The 19,723-nt window shown below is 43.4% G+C and overlaps 1 protein-coding gene across 1 annotated transcript in view; it reads left to right on the top strand.

The window, feature by feature from the left end:
• KYNU (kynureninase) overlaps window positions 1–19,723 on the top strand; it is a 161,279-nt gene that overhangs the window by 47,027 nt on the left and 94,529 nt on the right. Inside the window, exon 4 of the mRNA XM_040358039.1 lies at window positions 155–237. Within this exon, the coding sequence (XP_040213973.1) occupies window positions 155–237 (83 nt within the window). The remainder of the gene's footprint in view (window positions 1–154; window positions 238–19,723) is intronic.

The following is a 19,723-nucleotide window of genomic DNA, read 5'->3' as shown; positions in this document are numbered from 1 at the left end:
TTTTATATATTTTACTGGAATTGTTGTTTATATTAATCTAGTCTAAAATATTTGACCAATACAGTAGATCAATAAACTCATCAGACAATAATTATTTTAGTTACTAGTCAGACATGTTGATAATATATTTATGACTTGTCCTATTTCTCTTTAGGGGCGTTCATGGCCACTTCATCGGCAATCGTCCATGGGCACTGAGTGATGAATGCATTGTGGATCTTATGGCAAATCTTGTTGGTATGTGTCACATTTACTTTAATTACAGACAATTTTCTCCCAATTATTTTCTAATTTCTCCAGCTAGTAGTAGGCACTCAAAGCCATTCTTTAACAGCTATGCAATATTTAACATGATCTATGAACTAATATCTTCCAAGCATCTGAAAGTGTAGAATCACAGGGCATTTCACTTTGTCAATGCCTTAAACCGGTAATAAAGTCAAATTCAAAACTGTAATATACTGCAGCTTACCAATCATTAGCTGTGGTGACTGCATTTGTTTTCTTTTTTTTTTGTCTTTTTCCCCTTTGTTTTTTTTTCTAGTCATCTGGCCTCTTATATTTGAGTGTCTGTAGGCAGGTGCAATCTTCTTTTTTCACTGTAGGTGGCGCTAACCCACTGTGGCAATGAAGGTGGAGGAGGAAGTCGAGAATAACCTGGTTCCTCTTTGGTTTCCTCTGTCACAGGGAGGCAGCTGTCTGACCGGATGATGGCACCCCATGTGACTCTGATGGCTATCTTGGGTCAGGCAGAGTCTATTTAAGACCTTGGCTCCCGGTTTTGGGTGCATTTTTCGAGTGACTCACCTGTCAACCAGGTACAGCGCTTGGCTTCAGGGAAAGGTTCTAAAGGAGTAGGTAAAGTGCAGGGACACACCATCCTTCCTGGAAGGCCTACCGATTGGGCACAGACTGGCAAGGCCACATTCCACTCCTTGGGATAGAGGCCGTCTGCACCTTTGGTCCACCACTCTACTGCCACTTTGCTGTTACAACTTGGAAGTGGTCCCGGTCGAGCTGCTTTGCCGCTGTGCCTGTTTGTTTCTGCTGAACTTCTATTTTAAAGTGGTTGTAAACCCTTTTTTTACAACTTTTTGCTACAGTTAAGCCTATAATCCTGACGTGATTGCGGGTAATCGCGGGTGCCCGACGGACATCGCGGCTGCCGGGCACACGCACTGGGTCACGAGCGATGCCACGCGCGCCCCCTAGACGGCCGGGAAGCCCAGGACGTCATATGACATCCACCCAGGATGCAGTGTTGCCAACCTACCCAATTGAAATTTACTGGCACGACACCTGAAATTTACTGGTGCAGCCACGTTTTTACGGGCATTTCACAAAAGTTACTAAATTACATTTTTAGGTGCAAATTTCAGTATTTAGGTGACAAACAAGTACTCTAGGCAAATAGCAATGTGATTTAAGGTAGATATTGAGGTAAAAAAAATATATTTTTGTTATTTTCTCCACCCTCTGCGATGCCACCATCCCCCTCTGCGGTGCCACCAACATCCCCTGCCTCCAATCACCCCCAGACCCCCTGCCTTTATCATCCCCTGCCTCCATCCCCCTCTGCGGTGCCATCCACAACCCCTGTCCCCATCCTCCACCCTCTGCGGTGCCACCATCCCCCTCTGCGGTACCACCAACATCCCCTGCCTCCAATCACCCCCAGGCCCCCTGCCTCCAATCACCCCCTGCCTCCATCATCCCCTGCCTCCATCCCCCTCTGCGGTGCCATCCACAACCCCTGTCCCCATCCCCCACCCTCTGCGGTGCCACTATCCCCCTCTGCGGTACCACCAACACCCCCTGTTCCAATCACCCCCTGCCACTAACACCCCCTGCCACCAATCTCCCCCTACCTCCATTGCCCCCTGCCTCCATCCCCCTCTGCGGTGCCACCGCAGCCACCATCACCCCCTGCCTCCAATCGCCCCTGCCTCCAATCTCCATGCGCAGTTTCAAGCTGAACCGATCTCGACTATTTTTACTGGCACATTTCCGCAACCACGGACATTTGCGAACGGGGGAAAAAGTGCCCGTTTTTACGAACTGTCCGTAAAAATACGGACGGTTGGCAACACTGCCAGGATGGGAGATCTCATCTGTGGATGTCATATGACTATGGGCGGGTAGGGAAGTGGTTAAACTACACCTGCCAGCGTTAAATGGGTTTTCTCACCCATGTAAAGTGGTACATTCTTCTGGAGTGTTTGAGCTTTTGAAAAACAACACACTTGCTGGCTGGATAATTAGATGAAAACTGAAGAAAGCAAGCCTAAAAAAGAAAACAAATGCAACCATCACATCTCAGAATTGGTAAGCTGCAATATAATGAATAAATTCCAGTTAAAGCCTCTGTATTATTTGAAGCTTCATTCAGGCTTTAACTGGATGTAGCACCTTTCACAAAACAAGACGGCGTGACACCTTCACCTTTTCTCTTTTGGGAAAACAAGGCTATGCTTTTTTTGGGGTATGTAAAAATCTGATATTGACTATGATAAAATAAAAACATTCAATGTTAAGTCTTTTTATAAATCTCTTTCCATTAAGTCACGTTTCAATACTATCCAAATGCTGAGCAAGACAAAGCTAGGTTTAATGTTTAGAGAAAAAAGAATATAAAATATTACAGCAGGAAAAATCCCAGCACATCATTTTCAACCAACCATTGTTTTCTACCAACAGATGGATTTTTTTAAAAGAATGCTTTTAAAAAATCAATTTATTCATACCAAATAATGGTTGTTTTCAGTGATATGCTGGGATTTTTCCTGCTGTATTATTTTATCATTTTATTTTTTTAATATCTATGATACTAGACATTAAACTTAGCTTTGTCTTGCTCAGCGTTTGAATAGCATGGGAAAAAGACTTAATAGAAATCTATTTTTGGACAGTGATGGATTATTTCAATCACTGTTTTGGGTGATCCCAGAGAGAGTGGTATTTGTTTAATTAATCATGAAAGTGAAGGATCAGCTTTTCATGCAAAATTATGTTTGCTTGATAGCAGGGAGTGCTGGATTGCATTTATAAGTTGCAGTAGACTGATAATACACTGAGGCCAGTGCCATAGTAATATATATATATATATATATATATATATATATATATATATATATATATATATATATATATATATATATATATATTTTCCTGGGGAGGAGGGGGCAAGCTTTGGCACCCAGAGGAGAGCAATGGGATGGCCCATGTAGCACATCATGGTGAATTGTTGGTGTGGCAACAGGGCTCAAGTCCTGCGGTAACGCGTGGGAACGGAGTTCCTGCACTTTTTTCACAGCAGGAACGCAGTTCCCTTTGCAGGACTAGAGCAGCCGAGAGCAGCCGAGCCAATCCTTCACTAAGCGGCGATGCCCAGCTCGAGTCACTGTCAGGGGCAGGCGAACCTTAGTAATCCTTTATGTTACTGGCCGCTTCCTGTATATGGATTCATCGGGTAGTGTGCGGGTATTCCGTCACTTCCTCGATGCCGCAATGTCTCCTGGGAGCTTTTGTCATTGTTCCCAGGAGACATTGCGGAGGTCTGCCGCGAGTTATCGCAGTATTTAGAAAGAACTTGCTTAAAAAAAAAATGCGGTTTAGTAATTATGCATATGAGCGTATCATTTTGTTTTTTTGGTGGGGGAGTGGATCTTGGGTAGGAGTTCCCACACTTTTTTCCCCAGGTCTTGACCCCTGTGTGGCAACCTTACACAGTGGTAGAGGCTTCTAACTTGAGCTTGCTCACTGTCTTACTATGGCATTACTATGCCACATGCAAGAGTCTAACAGACTGTTTTGGTTTGCATCTTTTAACCACTTCATCCCCGGACCATTTGGTTGCCAAATAACCGGACCACTTTTTGCGATTCGGCACTGTGTCGCTTTAACTGACAATTGAGCGATAGTTCGACATTGCTCCCAAACCAAATTGACGTCCTTTTTTCCCCACAAATAGAGCTTTCTTTTGGTGGTATTTGATCACCTCTGCGGTTTTTATTTTTTGCGCTATGAACAAAAATAGCGACAATTTTGAAAAAAAACCTCTGGCCCGGATTCACATACAGCGGCGCATTTTTATGCCGCCGTAGCGTATCTTTTTTACGCTACGCCGACGCAGCGCAGAGAGGCAAGCACTGGATTCACAAAGCACTTGCCACCAAATCTGCACTGAGTTTCTTAGGCGTAAGTCGTCGTAAGTTGAAGTGGGCGTGAGCCATGCAAATGAGGTGTGACCCCATGCAAATGATGGGTCGAGCACCATAAAGATACGAATAACGAACGGCGCATGCGCCGTCCCGTGGGCGCATCCAGTGCGCATGCTCAGAATCACGTCAGAACTACTCCCTAAGATACGCCGGATCACTGCCTACGACGTGAACGTAACCTACGCCTAGTCATATTCATGTACCACGTAAACGACAAAAGATACGACGGCTTGTGTTCCCTGGTCCATAACTTTGCATAGGTTGCGCCTCATATATAAGGAATAACTTTACGCCGGACGTACGACTTACGCAAACCGCGTATATAATGCACGGGCGCAAGTATGTTCGTGAATCGACGTATCTCCCTCATTTCCATATTTGAATAGGAAATCAATGGGAGCGCCACATGCGTCCAGCGTAAATATGCGCCCGCGATACGCCGGCGTAGGCAAGTTACGTCGGTCGGATGAAGCCTATTTTTAGGCGTATCTCAGTTTGTGGGCACGGCGCATAGATACGATAGGGCATATGTGCACTTACGCGGCGTATCTCGAGATACGTCGGCGCAAGTGCTTTGTGAATCCGGGCCTCTATTTTTTACTTTTTGCTATAATAAATATCCCCCAAATATATATATATATATATAAAAAAAACTGATTTCTTTCCTCAGTTTAGAGTTTAGGCCGATATGTATTCTTCTACATATTTTTGGTAAAAAAAATTACAATAAGCGTATATTGATTGGTTTGCGCAAAAGTTATAGCGTCTACAATATAGGTGATAGTTTTATGGCACTTTTTTTTTTACTAATAATGGCGGCGATCAGCGGTATTTATCGTGACCGCGACATTATGGTGGACATATCGGACATTTTTGAAGCTATTTGGGAAAAATTCACATTCATACAGCGATGCACTGATTACTGTGTAAGTGACACTGGCAGTGAAGGGGTTAACCACTAGGGGGCTAGGAAGGGGTTAAGTGTGTCCTAGGGAGTGATTCTAACTGTTAAGGGGCGTGGCTTACTGTGGCACATCACTGATCGCTGGTCCTGATGAGAGGGAGCAGACGATCAGTGTTGTGTCACTAGGCAGAACAGGGAGATGCCTTGTTTACACTGGCCTCTCCTTGTTCTGCAGCTCTGTGACCCGATCACTGGACACCAGCAGACATCGAATCCATGGGTCCCGCGGGCACGGTCACGGAGCTCGTGGCAGGGTGGTATATATACACGTCACTTTGCGCAGCTGTGCCATTCTGCCAACGTATATCCTCGTGACACAGTCATCAAGCGGTTAAGGTTTTAGGATTTTAAACAAGGAATCAATTAAATCTCTGTGTTGTATTAAAGTAGATGCAAACCGGATTCATGAAATTTGATCTGGGCACATATATATGCATTGTTTTCTTATCTCTCTTCAAAGCACTATGTCATGTAGCTGTCTCCTGCTCCGTTCTTCTGTTATTAGCCTGATAACTTCTGACAAGTTCTCCGTCAACTGAGATAAAAGCAGCCTGAATTTTGTGTTGAAGAGTATGCTATAAATAGATCAGCAGCGTTCTGAACTATTCAACAAACAGATCTGAAAGCAGTGGCGTAACTAGAGACTTCAGGGCCCCGGTGCAAGAAATCGTGAAGGCCCCCCCCCCCCCCCCCCCCCCTGAAAAGCCTGATTTTGATACTTAATTTTTTCACACTGTACAACAAAGTAAACAACACTGTTTCTGATTTCACTTGAGGGGGGGGGGGGGGTGTGTCTGCGGCGACAGTGATGGTGCCATCCTCTCCCACCACTACCTTTGCCTCTTACTGATCTCATCCCTACCTCTGTTGTAGAAGTAAAAGGGGGATAGGGATGAGATCAGTGGTGGGATGAGATCAGTAAGAGGCACGGGTGGTGGTGAGAGAGGATGGAACCACCACTGCCACCCCTCCTCAAGTACCACCGCTGCCACCTCCCTCAAGTATCACCCCTTTCACCCCCCCTCAAGTACCAGCGGTGGTACTTGAGGGGGGGGTGGCTGCGGCGGCAGTGTTGGTGCCATCCTCTCCCACCACCACCTTTGCCTCTTACTGATATCATCCCTACCTCTGTTGTAGAAGTAAAAGGGGGATAGGGATGAGATCAGTGGTGGGATGAGATCAGTAAGAGGCACGGGTGGTGGTGAGAGAGGATGGAACCACCACTGCCACCCCTCCTCAAGTACCACCGCTGCCACCTCCCTCAAGTATCACCCCTTTCACCCCCCCCTCAAGTACCAGCGGTGGTATTTGAGGGGGGGGTGGCTGCGGCGGCAGTGTTGGTGCCATCCTCTCCCACCACCACCCGTGCCTCTTAGGGTCCCATCCCCCCCACCACTGATCTCATTCCTATCACCCCTATTACCTCTGTTGTTGAAGTAATACGGGGATAGGGATAAGATCAGTGGTGGGGGGATGGGATCAGTAAGAGGCACAGGTGGTGGTGGGAGAGGATGGCACCACCACTGCCAACCCCCCTCAAGTACCACCACTACCAACTCCCTCAAGTATCACCGCTACCACGTATCACTGCTACCACCCCCTCAAGTACCACCACAGCCACCCCCCCTCAAGTACCAGTGGTGGTACTTGAGGGGGGGTAGCAGTGGTACTTGAGGGGTGTGGCAGCGGTGGTACTTGAGGGGGTGCAGCGGTGGTACTTGAGGGGGGTGGCAGGAGTGGTACTTGAGGGGGGGTGGCTGCGGTGCTACTTGAGGGGGGTGGCTGCGGTGCTACTTGAGGGGGGGTGGCTGCGGTGGCGGTGCCATCCTCTCCCACCACCACCTATGCCTCTTACTGATCCCAGGCATCCCCCCATCACTGATCTCATCCCTATACCCCCCATCACCTCTGTTGTAGAAGTAATGCGGGGATAGGGATGAGATCAGTGGTGGGGGGGATGCCTGGGATCAGTAAGAGGCACAGGTGGTGAAGGTTGGCATCGATTGCTGAGCTCTGCCTCTGTCACTTAATTGACTTACCGTCAGTCAAAGAATTAATCGATTCCCCGCGAATTCCTATTGACTTCTGTTCTGTCACGGGTCTGACCTTCACCGTGCCTTCTTCTCCCGCCAGGATGCCTTGCCTCACATGGGAGCCGGGTAAGTACTCCAACTAAACACGAAGCAGCAGAGGGGAAAGCTCCTCCCCCGCCATCTCTCATTTGTTGTCAGGGTCTGCCCCGCCTTGCCTACCTACATCTCTGTGTGCTGCCTCAGCTGCATTCTCCCTTCTGTATAAGCCAACAGAACACACTGACAGTCAGGCAGATGTCTCACACGGACGGGTGGCTGGCCCCCCAGACTTGGCGAAATGACAGGGCCCAGTCGCAACTGCGACTGTCACGACCCTGATAATTCCGCCACAGTGACTGTGCCATCAAACGCAGCCAGGGGGTGGCTGGAGAGAGGGGACGCACCGCTACTAACACATACATGCACACTCACATACATGCACACACACATTCATACACACATGGCATGCACACTCACTTACACACATATGCACAGGCACATGAACACACACACATGAACACACACACATGAACACATACACATGAACACACACACACACATGAACACACACACACACACACACACATGAACACACACACAAACACACACACACACATGAACACACACACAAACACACACACACACATGAACACACACACAAACACACACACACACACACACACACACATGAGCACACACAAACATGAGCACACAAACATGAACACACACACATGAACACATAAACATGAACACACACACATGAACACATAAACATGAACACACACACATGAACACATAAACATGAGCACACACACATGAACACATAAACATGAACACACACACATGAACACATAAACATGAGCACACACACATGAACACACACACATGAACACATAAACATGAACACACACACATGAACACATAAACATGAGCACACACACATGAACACACACACATGAACACATAAACATGAACACACACACATGAACACATAAACATGAGCACACACACATGAACACATAAACATGAGCACATAGATACACATGCAAACACACACAGTAGATAAAAAACGGCAGTCTTTTACCTTAGCAGCTCTTCCTGCCGGGTACTGCACTGTAGGGGGAGACAAAGAGCACACACGTTCGCTTTCACTTTGTAATGAATGTGATGAGCTCCCCGCACAGTGCAGATTACAGCTCGGCTTGGGATCGGGGAGCTCATTTTCGCTCCTCCAAAGCACTGTAGTATACAGGGGGCCCTCGAAGGCCCCCTGCAGCAAGGGGCCCGGTCGCAATGGCGACCTCAGCGACCCCTATAATTCCGCCACTGTCTGAAAGTCTCTACCTATAAGGAGAGGGGGTGTGTGCCTTTCCTCCAATAAGCTGTGTTGGCTGTATGCCCAGGCTTCACTGCAGTACTGAACAGGAAGAACAAATCTCCTAACACAATATGACCTTTCTAAAGAATATATAAAGCTGAAGACAGCAGATATACGTAAAACTTATGTAGGGATATTTGTTTCATCTCTGTATATCATCTGAGGCTGTTCAGTTCACTGGGTATATGTGAGGGTTTACATCCACTTTAATGTGCTTTTACCAAACAAAATGCTGTACATACAAACTTTTTTATGGCTGATGGTCAGCAAGTCTCATACGCCCACACTTGAAGTACCATCACTGCGCCTTAAGGAAAAACAACTGACTAACCTGCTGCCAATTTAATGATGCAGAAATGTGATTGTATTTTACCTCTGTAACGGGAGGGCCTGTGGGACCCAGAAGCTCTTAGAAAGCATGAGCCAGAAAATAATTGACAGTCAGAATATATCTTGGACTACCTGAGATGGGACTATTATGTAATTATTATCCACAAAATATTCCAGGATATCTGTGGAGAACTGGTTGCTGTTTGTTGATTCTGAACTCAACAGGTTAATTGAAAGAGTGACTCATTCATAATGTGGGGACACATACGGTTAGGTGTTAATGTCATCAACCCCTACCCACCTGTCTGTCTGGTGTGATGTAAATGAATCTAGGATGGCTTCTGAGGATCTTTCATTGTGGCTTGTGCTAATTGACCCTGTATTGTGTGAAGGTCTATTGATGATACATGTGTATTGTGAGTTAAAGCGGTTGTAAACCTGCATCAAACTTTTTATTTATTTTTCTCCTGTAAGGCAAAAGTCTTAATGAGCTAATATGCACCGCATATTAGCTCATTATGAAATACTTACCTCGGAAGGAGGTGTGTAGCACTTACCTTGTCCACGCCGAGCGAGATTTCATCTTGCCTCGGCGTGTCTTCCGGGTATTGTCGCTCCAGCGCTGTGATTGGCTGGAGCGACGATGACGTCACTCCCGCGCGTGTGCGCGGGAGATCTAAAACTCGGCAAGGTCCGGCGGCTGCCGGTCCTTTCGCCGTAGATCCCCCCTGCGCATGCGCCGTGGCGCATTGCGAGGGGAATATCTCCTAAACCGTGCAGGTTTAAGAGATATTCTCCTTACCTACAGGTAAGCCTTGTTATAGGCTTACCTGTAGGTAAAAGTAAAAAAAGTGGGTTTACAACCACTTTAACAGACAGCCTAAAGGTCAGGTGTCTGAAGTATCAGCTGTAGTTAATTAGCTCATGTAAATTAGGTCAGAGCCGTAGTCAGAATGGCTGTTAAAAGATGTGTATTGGCGCTTGTTAGGAGCCATTGTGTGATGTTGTGGGTGGAGTTGAGCCATTGTTCATTTGATTACTGCAGTATTCTTTTTGTGTATATAAGAGTCTGCTTTCTCAATAAAGATTGTCAAACCTGCTTGAACTTCATAGAAAGCTGTGTGTCTCATTAATGAGGGAATTCGTATGAGTTGTATAGTGTCGATTGCTGCCTTGGGTTCGGTAATGGAATATCCTAAACGGCTTTAACCCCTGTCCCATTTGGGGTCCCGTTACAACCTCTATCTGAACTCAATAGTGAAAAAATAAGTGGCGCTAAATTGCACTGTATGGACCTTCAACCGAGTGCAAAGAAAAACCTAAAAATAAAATAAAGACAACTTCATACGTAAAGTTGTCTTTATTTTATTTTTAGGTACACTTTAAAGTATCGCTATTAAGATGATAACAATGTGATAATTCAAATTATCAGTGTAACAATATCACCTTGTGACAAGTGAAATAAACTACATCCAATAAAAAGTAGACATGTGCATTCGTTTTCGTTAGAATGCATTTTCGTCCGAAAATCATTTTTTTTCATTATCGTTTTAACAAACGATAACGAAAGTGCAAGAAACGAAAACCGAAAGATCCGACATAAAAAATGCTTTATTTTCGTTTTCGCTGCAGTAAAAATTCAATATAGAGAGATTCGACATTATAGGGAAAAGATTCGACATCATAGAGAAAAGATTCGACATTATAGAGAAAAGATTTGACACTATAGAAATAATAGATTCGACATTACAGAGAATAGATTTCGATTTATGAGAAAATAGATTCGACATTATAGAGAATAGATTCAACATTATTACTAGTCATACAACATTAGAATTCTTGTAGGCGGAATATTCGAACGGAAATGTACGATTCGATGTAAAGATTCGACGTTCCGTCGAATATTCATTTGGACATTCGACAGCAACCAAAAAGATTTGACGTTCCGGCGAATATTCTTTTGACCATTCGACAGAAACCAAGTATTATTGGATTTTCGGACGAAAGCTATTCCCCAACGAAAAACAAAATAAATCAAAACGATTTTCAGGAGTAACTAAATAAATGTATTTTCTAAACGAAAACGAAACAAAATATTCCAGTCTGCACATGTCTAATAAAAAGTTCATAAGCATAATAAAATTCATCTGAAAAGAATGTGTAAGAATGTGTAAACTTTTCTGATCTTCCACCACATGGCACACACAGTGTCACACAGATACTGGATCTGCAAATCTGCATATTTTATTTTTTTGGACCTAAACATCTAACACTGTACATGCACTGGATGGCTTCTGCTAAACCTCAACAATTTGTTTCAACACATGCAGTTGGTAAAAAATAAAAAATAAAAGACGTACGACACACTAACCTTGATATCCAAGTCCTTTATGACGAACCAGTCAGAGCAGAGTTACTCGCCATAGAACTCAGAATTTCTGATGCTACCCCAACTTTGCTGCATGTTTTCTAGGCCCACCTCCACTTTTCCCAAATCCCTCATTTAAACCCCCCCCCCCCTGTTTATTTTAGTGATGTAATGGGACTTCACCTGGTAGTGGCGGTGTTCTTACTGCTGGACAGGGTGTCACTTATATAATGATGTGTGAGCAATACACTTTCCAGGAGTACTGTGAACCAAGGCTAGCATGATAACATGCCTGAATTCCAGAAATTCAGCAACTTTGAAGGCCCACCTTAAGTAAAGTCCAATTAGGAGCATGTCATCTGTGGGACTTATCTCTATTACTTGACAGGCTTACCGTACTCCAGGAGGATACACTCAGGCTGTGATAGGAGAGAAGCACACAGAGCAACTATGCCTGCCCCTCTCCTCTGCTGCCCATTCATAGAAGTTTTTGTACTTCCTGAATGAGTACAAAGGCTTCTGTGAATGGGCAGAAAGAGGGGAGGGGTGGGCATAGCGGTTTCAGTGACTCTGCTTTTGAAGCTTTTGAACCACAGCAAGCAGCAGCAGAGCTCTAGAAGTTGTAAGATGTGAATAATAGAGATAAGTTTACAAGATGGCAGGCACCTCATTGAACGTAACTCAGAATCTTCTCTCCTGATACTGCTGGACCTCAGTGCTGCCGTTGATACAGTAGATCACAAACTGTTGCTAACCCGGCTCACAGAGATAGCTGGAGTGGCAGACTTGGATCTACCATGGTTTTCATCATTCCTGGAAAATCGATCCCAGATAGTGAGACTAGGACCTTTCACATCTGAATCACGCAGCGTGTCTTGCGGAGTCCCTCAGGGATCTCCCCTAACGCCTGTGCTATTCAATATTTACCTCCGCCCACTCCTAAAAATAACCAATACCCCGCATTAGAACAATGCCTCTCTCAGATAGCCATCTGGATGACGGAGAGTCACCTCAAACTCAATGGAGCAAAAACAGAAATGATTCAACTCCATGCAAACAGGAGGAAACTGGCCAGGACTACCTGGACCCCTCCACCCATTTTTGGACAAACCATCACCCCTAGCACCAAGGTCAAAAGTCTAGGAGTCATCTTTGACTCGGACATGACAATGGATGCACAAATAGGATCAGTAATTAGCGGATCACACCATCTTCTACGGCTCCTACGAAGAGTGGTTCCCTTCATCCCTAAAGAAGACACAGCGGTAGTGGTAGGGTCAATCATTAACTCCAGATTGGATTATGCAAATGCCCTTTACCTCGGACTCCCAAAGTACCAACTCGCCCGGCTCCAAATCATCCAAAACATGGCAGCTCCACTGGTAACAGGAAAAAAAAACCCTGGCAACCAATTACCCCGTCCCTGAGATCCCTCCATTGGCTGCCCATAAAGGACCGAGTCACTTTCAAGGCCTTATGCATATCGCACAAATGCGTACACGGAAGCGCGCCTCTATATTTAAGTGAGAAAATGAAACAACAAAACCCAAATCGAGTTCTTAGATCAACTAACCAAAAATGATTACAAATTCCCAAAGCCCGGTATAAGACCAAAGGAGAACATAGTTTTTCAGTTCAAGGACCTCGACTATGGAAGCTTTACCAACTAATATCCGAATGGAAATTGATCACCTGGCCTTCAGAAAAAAACTAAAGACCCATCTATTTTGAGGGTTAAACTGAAGGAAAATGGATGCCAAGCACCTTGAGGCGATTCAGTTTGCATTTGTAGCGCTATATAAGTAATTCACTCACTCACTCATATAGCATGCCTGTCGTTTATATACATATAGCTGAATTCTTAAATTTCAGCTTTAAATATATATTTTTTTAAACCAGAGTTCAACTTTAAGATCAACAGGTATTTTTTTTGCACTTAGCAGCCAGATATAACAAAACTCTTCCAATGGTAGATTCACAAGACCAAAAGGAAGCAAATAAATGAAGTTCATACATACATTTTCAGATTTCATTTCCCAGTGTCTATGAACCAGAGACCAGTGGAACTGGAGACTTTGTGAAAGCAGTAATGTGGAACGCAGTGTTAGTGATGCCAACGAGCTGATTCAGCACAGGGCGTCTGACGACAGATAGAATCAGAGTGATGAAGTGTATATGCAAAAAGGCAAAGTGCATTTAAATTAGAGTGATTGGACGGCTATTCATTAAAATGGTAGCAAGTGATTTATACAGCACTATGCAGAGCCTGCTCCTATTCCCGGCCATTATTAGTTCTCTAATACCCAACTTCTATTAATCACTTGAGGAAGATTGCATAACCCTTACTATCAGCATCCATTTGAAAGCAATATAAGCAAATTAGAATTCAGAAATCTATTTAAAGACCCCTACAATTCTGCTAAAAAGTACATGTCATGCAAACTAAGTTGATTTTGGGTGACTTTAAAGGTGCCAGTGGCTTTAAATAGATCCTAAAAGATTATTAAAGCTGCTTTTAATTGGGTTGGTCCTATTACAAAGATCACTAATGAATCAAACTAAACTTCCCTAAATACACCCACCAAAAAAAAAAAAAAAAAACCCTCTAAATAAAGGAAATTATAGAGTTCAATTTTTTTTTTTATTATTATTATTATTATTATTATTCAAACTAATTTTGTCTAAGCTATTCAATTGGCAAAAGTGAGAGTTGAGCAAAATTTGTCCAAAAGTAATTTGCAAAAAAATAAATTCTGCCAAAATCACGCCACTCGTTCTTAATTGGGAACTACAGGGTTGACATCCGCCATGCTAAAACATTGTTCCATATTATAACTGTAGCACCCTGCTCCTGTTGACCAGGCGCTATTATTTAAATTAAGTGGGATATCTGAAATGTAGTTATTTCAGATTTGTGTTTTATGGCTAAATTTGCTCCAGCTTTGACTGAGTTGGGTGTATTTCCCACAAATACCAGCAGGTGTCGTTGTCCCCTCTGGTTCCATGTTAGAAGTTACAGCCAGTCAGAGATTATTGGGTCCCAAAACCAACCTAGTGGGAGTTTCTTTACCGCTGGGCATGCTGGGAGAGGGTACTTAAGGCATGAACGCTCTCTCGCCTCATGGTCACCTTGACCTGGGGAATGTTACAGTTCCTCTTCTGCCTCTGGGCCGGCTGGCCCGAGGCTTCGCTGCTGGAGGTAGGCCCAGAAGCTGTCTGGGGCCTACTGGCTTGAGGGTGATCCTATGCTGTCTGTCCTGCGGGAAGAAGCTGGTCAACTGAAGGAACCAGGGGAGGACCCGTCTTGGAGAGGACACAGCTGGAAGCTGGTATCTCCAGAGGAGCCTGGTACCTCAGTTGGAGGACGCATCCTGCCCTATCTGTTTCACAGTATTGCTGGGTCTGCTTAAAGGGACTTTTTCATATTGTGCAACTGAGTTTACTGTGGAAAATTCTGATTATTGGATCCTGTGGCAGAGGATTGTTCAGCAGCTATTGATACTATAAGGTCTGTGGCAGAGAGCTTTTTGACTGTTCGTGCATCATTCCGGCTGCCAGTGAGTGCACCTGTCTCAGGGATCTCAAGGTTTCATTGATCTACAGAAAGGTACCTGAACTTTCCCTCTCCCTCCATTCCACATGTTCCGTCAACGTTTGGTTGAATAAAAAGCCTTTGGAAAAGACTCAGTGACTGGAAATTGTGTTTTTTGAAATTTGATTAACCCTGAGCCAACAGTGGGGTAGCGGCAGACCAAAACTAACCAGCAGCTCCTGCGGGGGTAGTGCTACATAACATATAAGCAAGTTTAAAGTAGTTGTAAAGGAAAAAATCTAAATATATATAAAATAAACATGTCTTTACTTACAGTACCTGCTCTGTGCAGACCAGCCCAGATCCTCCTCTTCTCTGGGTTCCCCTCCTCTTTCCGGGTTCCCCTCCTCTCTTGATGGTGCCTCCAATTGGAAGCCAACTCCCATGCTCCCGAGACCTGCTACTGCGTCCATTGACACAGATAGCGGGGCTTAGCCCCCCCGCTCTCTCATCAATGGAGTTGATTGACAGAAGTGGGGGCCAATGGGTCCTGCTGCTATCAATCTGCCCAGGGAGGAGGAACAAAGACAGGGGAGCCGCAGCTCTCACGCACAGCACTGGAACATGATGGGGCTCAGATAAGTTAAAAGGGGGTTAGGGGGTGAGTCTACGACACAGACGTTTTTTTTACCTTAATGCATATTATGCATTAAAGTGGTTGTAAAGGCATCCTATGACATTCTATGCATTAAAACAAAGCTGTCTGTGTGCAGCAGTCCCCGTCAGCCTCTCTGAGCTCTATTTCTGTCCAGCGATGTCCACGAGTCCCTCGGCCTTTCGGGACTCTCCCTCCTGATTGGTTGAGACACAGCAGTGGCACCATTGGCTGCTGTCAATCAAACTCAGTTAGCCAATCAGTAGAGAGAGGGAGATGGATACATGAATAGATGGATACACAGAGTTGCAGCTCGACTTGGGTTCCCCCCTAGCAAGCTGCTTGCTGTGGGGGCACTCAACAGGAGGGAGGGGCCAGAAAAAACAAGACTTTACAATCACTTTAAGGTAAAAAAAAACGTGGAGGCTTTAGAAGCACTTTAAAGCTGAAACTCAGGTCTAGAAGTTTTTCGATAATTACATTGATCCAGCGTGGACCAATGTAATTATGTAGGTGCCATACCTGTGAAATCCCCATGGAGGGCGGAAATCACTACAGTAGGCCCAGCTACTACAGCAATCTTTAATGGCTTCCAGGTCCAGTGCCACCTCCTGCACTGCAGCTTACTGCACACAGTAGGTTGTTTGTTCGGCATTCACACCATTCAGGTAATACTTTCTGTTTCCTCAATTAATGCAAATTGTTCTCTTATTGGATGAGTTGAAGATGGTGACCTCAGCACCATGCCTCTCCACCTTGTGCAATCAGAGAACACTGCATTCATTGAGAAAATTGAAAGTGTTAACCAAATGGTGTCCGTGCCAAGCGAACAACCTTACTGTGTGTTCACAATGCACTAGGGTAGCCCCTTGGCACGGAACCTGGAATCTAACAGCAATCTTTGTAGTAGGTGAGCCTTGTAAAATGATTTCTAGCTTTCAAGGGGATCCCACGGGTGTGGTATATGCATATCTGGTAAAAATACAGTACATATGTAGCATCCTCCTAGGTAGGTGTTAGAAGAGAGAGTATCGTTGTTGGTCTTTCTGCTTACCAGGAAGATGGTCAAGTAAAACTTAGAGTGCTCTCTGCCTACCAGGGAAAAGGATCTATTGGTTAGATCTGCTCATGGTTCTCAGATGCAGCTCAGCTTGTTTGACTGTCCCTGACTGGTCCAATAGGGAGGCATATTGGACAGTAAGAGGGGACCTGACATGTGAGTGCACAGGCTTTGTTACAGTCCTGGCTATTGGCAGAGGAAAAGTGCTGCATTGCATGCTGGGATACACTATAAAAGCCCAGGGCACATGTGCGGAGAGTAAGTTGAATCAGGGAGTAGAGTCCAGGAGGGAGGGGGTGGCTGCCCTCTTCTCTGTGGAGGCTGTTGGGCAGCCTTGGGTTTTCGACCCAAGGGCCTAGAGTTAAAGAGTCAGAGAGCAGCTGAACACAGACTGGAAGGGGGACACCAGCAAGGATCTCATTCTGCCTACTGTGATTACAGATCTGTGTCTTTGGGGCCTGTCGAGTGAGGGCCACCCCCTTCAGCTAGAAGATTCAGTGGACGGGTGTCAGTAAAAGAGAGTATTCTGAAGATAATGTAGTACATCAATTCTGCTGCTAGTGGGAGCAAGAAGACTTAATTCCTCCATACATGTGGCAGTATGGTTAAAGCAGTGAGACTGCTTCCACAAATAATCCGGTGAGGCCAAGCAGGGCCGATCCTCCCTATAGGCTCACTATGCAAGCCGCTTAGGGCCCCGCAAAGCTGCAAAGGGCCCCCCAAATTACTAGAGGCCCCGCCTGGTGAGAAGTCATTTTCGCCCCCTCACCCCACTTCTAAACTCGCTGGCTGAGTCATTTCCGACAGCAGAACACCCCCTCCCCCCCGCTTCTCAACTTTTTTTAATGTGACATGTCACTGTCGTCAGTGCCCACCCCTCCTCATTTTTAATGTGCCATGTCATTTTGCTTAGGGCCCCAGGGAGGTCAGGATCGGCACTGAGGCCAAGTAAGAGTTGTCCTTATCCACTGAATAGTTCAAGTTGGAGTATCCCACTAATCCCTTCTCCCATCCAAGTTCCAAATTAAATACAAAAACATACAAATACCCTGGACTGGTCATTGAGTATTGAGCAAGCGGGAGTAAGGGGGGTTTAGTGTACACCCCTAGAAAACAGCTGTAGGTAACTAGAGAAGGGCCTATTAAGTCAACACTCAGCAAGCCCTGGGGGGACATACTTACGTTGGTCAAAGCTCGCCCAATTTAACTTTGTGAAAATTTAAGCTTTAACTTTCTAGGAAAGGATTAGATTCGTATATGACTTTAGTTGACAAAAGTAAAAAAAAAAACATAAATCTCTATCTACGAATGAAGGAATAGGAGAGTCAACAGGAACTGGTTAAAATTGTGGAATAAAGGTCATATACTGTATACCAAGAACCATTTATTCTCCATGGTGTACAGTCTAAAATACAACAAAAAAGTCCTGTACTTACTACAAAGATATAAATGGCTGACTCATTAAATGTCCTGCTTTTGACATTTCAGTTGCCTATGGCTCTGTATCTGGTAAAGGTTAGGACATGGTCTTCTTATAAAGCCCAACTCCAGGAACGTGATAATGCAGGAAAATAAAAAGAGACTTCTACTAGGATACAATTCATGGCAATCCTAATATGATATATTGATTTTGCGGAGTTATCACCGTAATATGTTGAATCAAAAATGTCCCAAGTAAAAGAAAGGGGTTGTCATGCAGATCAACACTTGCAATAATTAGTACAGTAAAACCTTAGTTTGAGAGTAACTTGGTTTGAGAGCGTTTTGCAAGACAAGCTAAATGTTTTAATAAATTTTACCTTGATATACAAGCGATGTCTTGATATAAGAGTAGTGTCATGTCACAACTGAGTATAAAAAATAAGAGAGGAGCCTCTAAGTGTAGCAATATGGTTACAATGTACAACATTTAGCAACTTATTGCTACACTTTGAGGTGTCTCTCTTCTCTTTTATACCCTGTAAAAAATGCTTTGATATACAAGTGCTTTGGATTACAAGCATATTTCTGGAACGAATTATGCTCACAAACCAAGGTTTTACTGTATTTCACAAATTGCAAAAAGAAAACAAAAAACATTTATTGAGCTATATAACTATGTATTTCAATATATGTAAAATATCTGCAAACGCACCGCATTTCCTTAAAAAACAACAACCTATAGGTTCATCAATTTACAATATAACTGTACAATTGTAATATATTATTATTATTATTATTGATATTATTTTAGTATTATGTTTAGTATTATTAGTATTGATATACCGTAATTATTTTTATTATTATTATCATTACTATTATTATTATTATTATTTATATTGTAGTATATATTATAGTATTGTATACAATATATTATTATATTATAAATGTATACATATAATTTATGTATGTTTTATTATTCATTATTATATTATTTTATAATGTTATTATATTATATTTATTAGAACTGTTGTTATATAATAATTGTAATATATTGCACAGTATAATTGTATAACAAAAAAATTGTTGATATAATATAACTATTGTATATTGTAAACTGATAAGAACCTATAGGGAGAGTCACTTGATATGTTCAGATGCTATATATATATATATATATATATATATATATATATATATATATATATATATTTTTTTTTTTTTTTTTAATTAATTATTTTTTTATTTGACAGAAATGCAATGGGCTTGCAGATATTTTAATGGTATTAAAATTTATTTTATAATGTTTAACATAACACATTTTTTTTAATACATTTTATTTATTTTTTTGCAATTAAGCAATGAGATTTTAATTGCAAGCACAATAGCAAGGTCCCCTTATTCATTTGGAAACTTTGGCTGGAAAAAGACCCCCCTTCTACTGTATGTATTTTACTTGTGTATTTATCTATTTGCAGTTTAGGTTTAAGGAAAATCCCCCCCAATGAATCTTTCCATTTATTCTTATCTCTTAGGCCTGTGACAGGTACTCTTTAATCTCCCCTACTCTAAACTTTATGGGCCATAGAATATATACCGGTATATATATATATTTTCAAATGTTCTTTTGACTTTAAATTTGTATTGTTATATGAAATGCACCCATTCACCCGCCCTCATTATCAGGTAATATTTATCTTCTGTCAAAATAGCCGAGTGCCCTTT

The sequence above is a fragment of the Rana temporaria genome, chromosome 6, assembly GCF_905171775.1.
Source record: "Rana temporaria chromosome 6, aRanTem1.1, whole genome shotgun sequence".
Lineage (NCBI taxonomy): Eukaryota > Metazoa > Chordata > Amphibia > Anura > Ranidae > Rana > Rana temporaria.
The sequence above is the reverse complement of the archived record's forward strand: the minus strand, read 5'-3'. Positions and strand labels throughout refer to the sequence as shown.